We start from the raw sequence: 9,629 nt of genomic DNA, 5'->3' as shown, positions 1-9,629 counted from the left end.
GCTGATTCTAAGTAGTTCCTATAAGTGGAATCATGCGATGGTGCCCTTTTGTTCCTGACTTGTTTTATTCAGCGTGATGATTTCAATGCTGCACGCTCCATCAAGCTTCAATCTCTCTATGGTTGAGTAATAGTCTACGCTATGTATTATCATATTTTGCGTATCCATTCATCTGTTGATGGCATTTTGACCACATCCTGGTCTTGCTCATTGTGAGTACATGTGCACATCAGTGCATACGTGTACTGCTTGCAAGTGTATGGCGTGTATAACTAGGAGTGGAATCTCTGGATCATCTTCTGTGTTTAACTTTTTAAAAACTTTTTTGTAGCATGGGTACAAGTCTACAGAGCAAATTCGTTTTCCATCCAACAATATACACATGTTTCATTTCTTGACATTGGTTGCAATCCCTTAATGTAACAACATGCCACCCCCTTCGTCCTTGGGTTCACCTTTTGTCCTCTCCTGACCCTTCCTCGCTCCAGTGCAGGGTTTGGGGGAGAATGCTTGCCCTTTGGGGTTTTGCATCATTGATTGTTCTGAGGAGTATGTTCCTCCCTGGTGTTATTAGTCACTGTATAGGCTTATCTATTGTTTTGCTGAAAATTGATCTCCAGTGGTGGGTTCAGTACTAGGTTGGAAGCATGTCTGAGGGAGTTCCATCAGTCTCTGTCAGACCAGGAATTCTGATCTTCTTTTGTGATCTGTGTTTAATTTTTTTGAGGAACCCTTTCAACATTAACCGTGACCGCTGGGAAACCCTGGGAGTTATTTTTAATTTATGGTGCCCTCTATGCACTTGACACGCATTCTCTCACTCACTCCACCTTAGAATGCCACGAGGTAGGGATTACTATCCCTCACTGTACACGTCGTCTCCTGAATCTTAAGAGTGGGAGGACAGCCGTCCATGACCCCGCAGGTAACGGAAGTGAAGCAGGAGGCAAGTACAGTCAGCTCTTCCCACCTGAAGGCCGTCAGCACTCTGTTCCTCTAAGGGGGGCTCTTTCCCTTTTCCCATTCTGTGTGTGATGGAAGAATTGTGCTCAGAGGCTTAAAAATCATATGGAACAAAACAGATGTTCCCAGCAGTTCTGTGGGGAAAAAGGGCTCGGCGATTGACTGCCGTCAGCACTGCAGCCTAGAAAGTGGGGCTGTGCTGTGCGACTCCATCCCGGAGGGCATCCGGGAGTTGAAGTGGCCTTGATGGCACACAACAGCACTGATGTAATTATTTAGACTTTTCATAGGAATTGCTTATGATCGGGATGCTCTTCGGCGAGATTGAAAGTATGCTGATTGTAGAATGATACTTTCTTGATAAATACAAGTGGCTATGTACTGTTTTTTCTTGCCCACCTTTCATGATAAACTGAATGCCATGGCTAAGACCCCAGAGCCTTCGCTCCCATTCTGTGTGGTTCTAGGTGGGAGTGCTCTGGCTTTAGGAGGGCCACAGGTTGATGCAGACAGCTCGTGAAAGCACAGGGATTTTTGACTCCAATGTTGACTTCGGCCTAGGAGGCATGCTGCTTTTCTGATTTTCTTTGGGGGACCTCTTGCTGCCCAATGACGCTTCTTTTCACACCGGCCTGTGCCTTTGCAGTTGGGTGGCATGATTGGACCCCAGAGGGAATTCAGCTTTCGGGTGCCTTTTATGCAGATCTGCAGGACCCATAAGGACTTATTACATAGTATGATTAAAATCATTAGAAGGCAAATCAGTGGGCCACGCAGCAGGTGAAGTTGCAAAATAAAATTTGAGTGGTTCATCCTAGCACTCTTCATTGACTGCACCCTCCTGTCTTCCTAGGGTGACAGAGAAGCAGAACTCGGGCTTCCTTTTTCTCCTCTGTGTGACCGCAAGTCCACCATGGTTGCTCAGTCGCAAGTAGGTACGTGTTTGCCGGCCCTGTGGATGGAGGGAGAAATCAAACGGGAGAAGTATGTAGAAGACTCACTGGTTCCCTGTGATTCCTTGACTCGAGACGGGCTCCATCCCACCATGCTGTGCTCCTGGCCTTGCCCGGTTGGGTTGATGAAGCCACTGTCTCCATCCTTCTCCCTGGAAAGTGGCTGGTTCATGGGAAGTTTACTCTGGATCTCCCTCAGCCCCTACCAAGAGAAAAAGGGACATCAAATTTCCAGGGAAATGACAAGGGTCATTGCAGTAGAAGCTGGTTCTACCGCAGCATCTACACTCCACTTAGTACTGGAAGTCGGCATGACGTTTCTCTTTACTTGTGCTTCCTGTAGCTCTGTTTCTATGCCAGGACAGGAGGACCGTACTTCCAGGAACGGGTCCTGTGAAATGTGTTCTTTCCCTCTCTTTCTCACTTCCTTTAGTTTCTTTCTTTCGATTTTTTTATTCCTTTTTTAAAAGAACGGATCACCCTTTTTCCTGTTCCGATAATTATGATATAAGTCCATTGACAGCCTACATTCTTAGCTATGGGAGAGCGTATCTCTCACCTTCCAGAAACCAGCCCCGCTTGCAACACGTTTAAAATCATTTTAAACATTAGTTCTACAAAGATTTTTTTAAAAAAAATTTACACTCCTGCGTTCTTTTGATAACAATGTATTATGCCTTAGGCACTAAGCACTCTGTCATAGATGTTATAAACAAAGACAAACTAAACATAATCCTTACTTCCATTAAGACAGCACCATGCATTATGAAAACATAATCCATTCGAGTGCTTCAGTGTTATGGTAGCTTTTTGTACTTGATACAGTGAGATACAAAACAGTGCATGGACATTAGTACCAGAAAAAGCTTTTTGAAGGGTAATGTTTGAGTTGAGTTCTGATGAGTAAGTGGACCTTTCTAGGCAAATGGTGATGAGTTTTAGGGAAGCTCAGAGGTCCTTTATCATATACAGACTGGAGAAATTTGAGATGGGCTAGACTGGCCAGCGGACTGTGGTTATAGATGGAAAAAGCAATGTGTGAGAAGTGGAGGGCAGTGAGACATGTCTGGAGAGAAAATCAGACCCAAATTGTATCTTCTATTAAAAATACCAGATGCTTATATTTTTATGTGGGAAACTAAGCACATCTAAAGAATTTTAAGGAAAGTGAGAAACCTATGGCCTATGGACCAATTCTGGTCCACCACTTGTTCTTATAAGTCAAGCAAAGCTTTATGGAAACACAGCTAAGCTCACCTATTTTCATATTCTCTATAGGTGATGTCTTGCTATAACAGAGGCAAGCAGTTATGATAAAGACCATGGCTCACAGAGCCTAAAACATTTACTCTTTGACCTTGTACAGGAAATGGTTACCAGCCTCTCTTTAAGAAAGACTCACTGGTCAGTAGTGTCAATCATTAATGGAAGGATTTTGAGTTAGGCTAGAGGCAAGAAAACCAGGTGAGCGCCACCTGCAGGATTACCGAGATGGGATGATGTGGGACAGCAAAGTGAGGTGCCGGGAGATAGTAAGGATTTGACTGGATAAAAAGCTAAGATAAAGGCAGGAATGCATTATTCATCTTTGTCTTCTGCACACCTGTCACTCTGTGGGGCTTTGAACTGGGTCAGCCCAATTCAATCACAGCCAAGGACGTGACATCAGAACAGACCCACGTTTTAAAAATTCCTAAAACTGTAAAATTTGGGTGAACTGGAGTGATAACCCGAGTGGGAAGAAATATGGATCATGGCTGTGCTAGAAACTCGATGGACCTCTTATGTCTAAGTATGCCCTCCAGTCTCTTGCCCTAACAGAATAGAAAACAGAGGTTTAGGTGAAAAATGACACCCTAACCGAACCAACCATGTTGAATGTGTGTTGCTGTCTGCAGTTTCACCAACAGTCTAATCTCGCTCACTAGACTTGAAAGGGCTCGCTATGTCTCTTCAACGCATCCATACATATTGTTCATTCTAGTTGTTATTCCTGTTAGCCATTTAAAAAAAATTCTCTCAATTCTAGTTTCTTTCTGTTTGATTTCCTTGACCATGACTGAACTACTTCAAAGACCTGTCCTGTTGATGATTCCATAGCGGATGTTGAATGTGCATGTTTAAAGCATTTTATTGAACTCTTTACTGAAAAGTCATAAAAAGGTTATATTGGAAAATAGAACTAACTCACAATGTTCAAGTAAGGGAATATATGAAGTAAGACCCATTCTCTTTTCTCATCTGGAGCTCATTCCGTGGTCTTTATTAGAATAGTTTTAGGTTTACAGAAAAATTGAGCAGATCATGGAGGGATATACACCCCAACCGTACACAGATTCCCTTACAATGAACGCTGTATTCTGGGGCGGTAGCTGTTATCATTGCTAGACCAAGTGATACATCATTATTCACTAAAGTTCGCTGCTCACACTAGGGGTAATTTTTGTGTTGGACAGTCCCGTGGATTGTGGCCCAGGTCTAACGCCACGCACTGGCCGTCAGCGTATTCTGCAGAGTAGTTTCACTGCCCTCAAAATGCCTTTGCTTCTTTTCCACGTGGCAAACATGGCAGGGCTCGAGCCAACTCTAGTTCCTCTGAAGCATTGCCCTTTCTCCTCAGGCTTCATTGATTTCATCGTGGAACCCACCTTCACTGTGCTCACGGACATGACCGAGAAGATTGTGAATCCTGTCATCGAGGACAATGCCCAGCCTGGAGGACCTGCTGGGACAGGGCAGAGGCGTTCCAGGTCAGTGGAAAAGTAGAGTGTAGTGAGGCAATGTTGCCCTACCCACGAGGATAGAATTTTTCTTTGGGTGGGGTGGGAGTGGCCTTACATACCGATGCTATTAGGTCTGATCACCTGTTTGGAGATAATAGTCTGTCTCCTTTAGTGCTCAGATCAATTGAAGTTACACTAATTCATACTCTGCAGGTTGGGTCATGACATGTTTACCAACGTATGGGCAGATACTCGAGGCTGGTACCCCTGTCCTTTCTTAACTCTGCTTCTGGCAGCATCGGCCATAACACTTTACCTCTTGTGCCCACGCAGTCTTAGATGCGTGCTCCCAGTAGGCCAGGAAGACAGTACCACGAACAGAATGGTCTCAAGCAGTGGAACTGACTTTCACTTCCAAATTCAGAAAGAGAATGAAGTAGAGGGGGTAGAATGAATGTATTAGATAACCTTCTGCCAAAACATCACTAGACTGAGTGTGCAGATTGCTGATACGACGTGTGGAGTGAGAAGGCCGAGCGGGGTTAAGAATTTTGACCTCAGCACTCATGAGCTACGCACCCTGGGACAGGTTGCTTTGATTTCTCCATCTGAGAAAATGTAAATTGTAATACTAAAAGGTTGCTGGGAGGATGCTTGAATTATTCATCACATGTACAACACCCAGCACACCTGGGGACTAGCTAGCTACTATAAAACAAATAGTTTGTGTCTACCAGTAATGCTACTCTGAGTACTGGGAGTCCTTGGATGGTGCAGTTAATGCCATCCGCTGCCAATCCAAAGGTTAGAATCTCATGTCCACGTGGAGGCGTCTTGGAAGAAGGCCTAGAAATCAACTGCCAGCACATGTACCACTGAGAAGACTTTGGAGCAGAGCTGGACTGTGCAATGCAATGGCGAGGCGGAGAAGGAAAGGGCAGGAGGAAACAGAGGGTAAAGCAGGAGAAACGCTGAGACAGTGAGATCGCTGGGGTTCTTGAGGTGGGTGGACCCAGTCAAAGCTACTGCCGAGGAAAAGAGAAGCCACTGCCCCAGTTCCCCAGCAGGTCTTTGAGCGCTGGGTTAACATGCGCTTTGCTCACCTAAGCAGAATTATTAGTTAGTTCTGAGTCAGTGGATTTGTGTTTGTGTAGGTTATGCGTTAGCCACCAGAAAGCATGTGAGAGATTGTTCTTTTTCCACAGAAGATAGCATTCTGGAATAGTTGCAAGTTTGCCCATGTTTAAAGCATAAAATAGTGTTTATATAAAGAAAGGTCTTTTTAATTATGTATTCTCCCAAAATTACCAACCTGGCCCTCTCCATCTCCCTGTGACCTTGGGAATACTGGAAATGGAAGAGACCTTGAATATCATGGAGGGTGGAAATGGGAAAGATTAAGTTGCTGAATAAATTAGGGATGTGATCCGAATGGAAGCAGCTGGGTAAACTGGAATCCAGCTTAAACCCAAGTTCAAATTCGTTAACTTAAGAGTGTATAGCATTAAGGTGAGGGCTATTGGACCGCATTGGGAAAGAGAGTAGAACGATCAACACGGGAAAAATATGAGGAATACCAAAACTCATGAGGATGAACTATTTTCTTTTTTTCATATTGAAGATTCAAATTTTCCCACTTGCCACACTTGGAGTCGGAAAATTACAAACTTAGGGCCTAGGAATTCACAGCACTGACTTGATGAGTGCTCATCACGTCTCTTTTGGGCATGGGCATGGGCATACACTTTCCTAACACTCATCCTCCTCTGGTATCTTTTTCCTTCTCCAGTTTGAACAGCATCAGCTCATCAGATGCAAAGCGGTCAGGTGTCAAGAGCTCTGGGTCAGAAGGAAGTGCTCCGATCAACAATTCTGTCATCCCTGTGGACTATAAGAGTTTTAAGACCACCTGGACAGAAGTGGTGCACATTAACCGGGAGAGATGGAGGTCCAAGGTGCCCAAAGGTAACTCATTATTGGAGGATCTCCCAGGACATCTACCTACACTCACTCTAAAGCTACTCTTCGAACAAGCATTTATTTCTATCCCTGATTTAAGTTACACATTAAGATGCAAATTCAAATGGCTGAATATGGGAGTCAGCCATCTTTTTGTCTTCATCCCATCTAGCATTCAATACATGATACAATCAGGGCGGAGGTCTGGTCTCCCAACACCATACCTCTAACTTCTTTCTCAGTTCCAAGAGTAGTAGGTGGGGCAGAAGGAGCTTTGCTTTCCTTGCATATGTTCTTATCTTCAGATAAGAAGTTCAGGTTTGTCGTTTCCTATCAGTCATAGCGCAGAGTACAGAAGAAATCTGAGATGCAGAGAGCTTGTAGGGACACAGAACTTCCCTAAAGCAAACCTCCTTGCCATTGAATCAGAAAAGTATTGCTCTTGGTATATAAAGACTGGAATCACGTGTTTCTTGGAAGTTGTTCATACAGATATCAGTGTTTATGGAGCATATGATCAATATATATCAGCATATGTAAGGGGGCTTCAAAAAATTTAGGGAAAGTGGAATTAAGTGATAATGGAATTTTCCCACTTATTTTTGGTCTCACATAACCTGGTCCTTTGGTGGTATAGGAAAAGAAGCAGCATGCACATGGGTAGCACAGGACATAAGGGTTATGAAGCTATGGTGCCTGATTTTAGGAAGGGGCATGGACCTAGAGATCTGGGCTCTGAGAGGGGACCTGATCCCAGGCGGCTTTGTAGTGGTAAGCCTTTGAAACAGTCATTTGCATCTGTTGGAGCCATGATACTCTCACTCAGCTCATGAGCTGTGGAAGTTGCCCAGTGAACAGGAATGACGGGGAGCCGTGTTGATCGTCTGAATGATGGTGTTGGGGAGGGACATTGGGAGCACCATGGGGAGGGACATTGGGAGCACCATGGACCGCCAGAAGAACACAGCTGCCTGGAAGAAGTGCAGCCAGGATGTTCCTTCGAAGCTGGGATGGTGAAACCGTGCCTTACGGACTCTGGATATGTTCTCTGGAGAGACCAGTGCCCGAGGAAGGATATCATGCTTCGCAATGTACAGCATCATTGAAAAAGAGGAAGGCCCTCATAAAGCGGACTGATACAGTGGCTGCAGCAGGAGGCTGAAATAAAGCAACACCTGTGAGGAGGGGGCAGGAGTGGGTAGTGTTCACTCTGTTGTACCCTGTGTCATTCTGAATCGGAATCCATGCAGCAACAACCACATTGCGTGCCTACTGTCTGCAGGCTCTGTGCTCCACGCCAGAGTTCCGAGATCAATAACAGAGCCTTCTATTCGCAAAGCTCATTGTCTCAAAGCAGGAGGAAGAGGGGTCCTAGACATGACTAGAGAGTTTCTTTCAAAGGAAAACTGGGAGCTCATAGAAATTTATTCTTGTCAACCCGCACCCAACATCCCTCAACTGGCCTGGAGTGATGATATATCCCCCAAATTTTGCCCTCCCGTTGTGAGCAAACATGAAAAAATGAGGTGGCAGGCAATGGCAGACTCTGCCATTATTGGTCCACGAAACACAAGGGCCCTGCTTTGAAGTGCGGGAGAGGCCCCACTGCTGGACTTACTCAAAAGCAAACCACTGTTGCCTGCACACCAGACTGCCCAGCAGCTGCTCATTCTGCTTGGGCCAAAAGGTTTACATTTATGGAGCGTTTACTACACAATTTAGGGACAGATATGCACCCTGACCCATGGAGGGAGCCAATGAGTCTCCCATATTGTAAAGTGCATACTTTGACCGCCTATTCAAATGCCTCAGACATTTAAATTCTCCCCATTGGCAGGTGTTAACGCAGCGAGGGCAGCTGGTGCATCCTCTGGAAAGAAACACCGTCTTAGCATCATCACACTCGTCACACTTAGAACTCGAATTTCGGACAATGCACACTTTGAAGAGGTGCTTCAAAATAATTTTGTTTGTGATGATCTGGCTTACAGAATTTGCTTTCTGAAGCCCCTTGCCTGAGGGCAGCACGGTACAGTTCCCTTTCCAGAGGAAAGTAGTCCCTTAGCACCCCCAGCACCTCTTGCCCCATGAGTCAATTCCAACATGTCGCAACCCTCTACAGGGTTTCCAAGGCTGTAATGTTTATAGGCTATTCTCACCGTTCTCCCATCCACCACTTCCGTTGTACTCTTGGACAAATCCAGGGGCAAATGATGGACTTGAGCCACTGATACAATCCAACACTTAGCCAACATTGTCATTGACCCTTTAAGAGGGATAGACAAAGGAGCTGCTATTAACTATATGATGATGGAGATATGTTTAAAGCTTCTCTCTAACCCATCCTGGCTAGAAGTCAAGGGGTGCCAGGAATTAAAGCCTAAGGAAGTAGCTTCGTTAGAAATGGGGAACCAGTGGCATAGGATGGACAAAAGGACAGAGCCTGGGTTCTGTGTATTTTGTGATAGATAGTTTGTCAGTGTGAATTTCCGTTAGTGGCAAAAGAGAGAATGGAATCACTACTTCCAGTGTAATCTTGGGCAAACCCAGGTGGGTTCATTGAGGCTCCATTTAGGAGGTGATCAAGCCCATCCCAGAGCTGGTGCAAAGAGTACAAATACTTCCCCAGGATTACTCCTTCATATGTGGCTGCTGTCTTGTAAGTAATTAGGGAAGGCCAGTTAAAGATTTCAATACCACATTAAGAAGCCGAGGGTAAAATCTCTCCTGTAGCTAATATTTTAGCCTTTCCCCCTCCCACTAATGCTGTTGACTGAGTTAGTAAGAAAAGTAATTAATGCCTGAGTTTCCAGTGGTGATCAGTGGATACTTGATTGTCTGAGAGGGTTTGCTCTTTTTTTTTAATATGGGAGAACTTTGGTTTCAAGAATGCTGCTTCAACACCTCCATTATTAGACTAATCAGAAGTGGGACTGTACCTAACACGTTTTGGTTTTATTAACCAACCTTATTTACAAAGCTAGCTAGACCAAAGCCCATAGGCAAGAGAAAGCCAATATTCTTTTTTTTT

The 9,629-nt window shown here is 44.8% G+C and overlaps 1 protein-coding gene across 5 annotated transcripts in view; it reads left to right on the top strand.

Moving 5' to 3' along the window:
* The window catches only part of PDE1C (phosphodiesterase 1C), a 329,943-nt gene that overhangs the window by 247,473 nt on the left and 72,841 nt on the right, over positions 1-9,629 (top strand). For all 5 annotated transcript variants that reach the window (XR_006679955.1, XM_004702764.3, XM_045288741.1 and 2 more), the window contains exons 12-14: positions 1,817-1,898; positions 4,537-4,666; positions 6,429-6,604. Coding sequence is in view for 4 of the 5 variants with exons in the window: in XM_004702764.3 (XP_004702821.1) it covers positions 1,817-1,898; positions 4,537-4,666; positions 6,429-6,604 (388 nt within the window). In the remaining variant the exon portion in view is untranslated. The remainder of the gene's footprint in view (positions 1-1,816; positions 1,899-4,536; positions 4,667-6,428; positions 6,605-9,629) is intronic.

This window comes from Echinops telfairi, unplaced genomic scaffold, assembly GCF_000313985.2.
Source record: "Echinops telfairi isolate 266 unplaced genomic scaffold, ASM31398v2 ScPeMD7_23;HRSCAF=83, whole genome shotgun sequence".
In the NCBI taxonomy this organism is placed as follows: Eukaryota; Metazoa; Chordata; class Mammalia; order Afrosoricida; family Tenrecidae; genus Echinops; species Echinops telfairi.
This window is presented reverse-complemented; position numbering and strand designations above follow the sequence as displayed.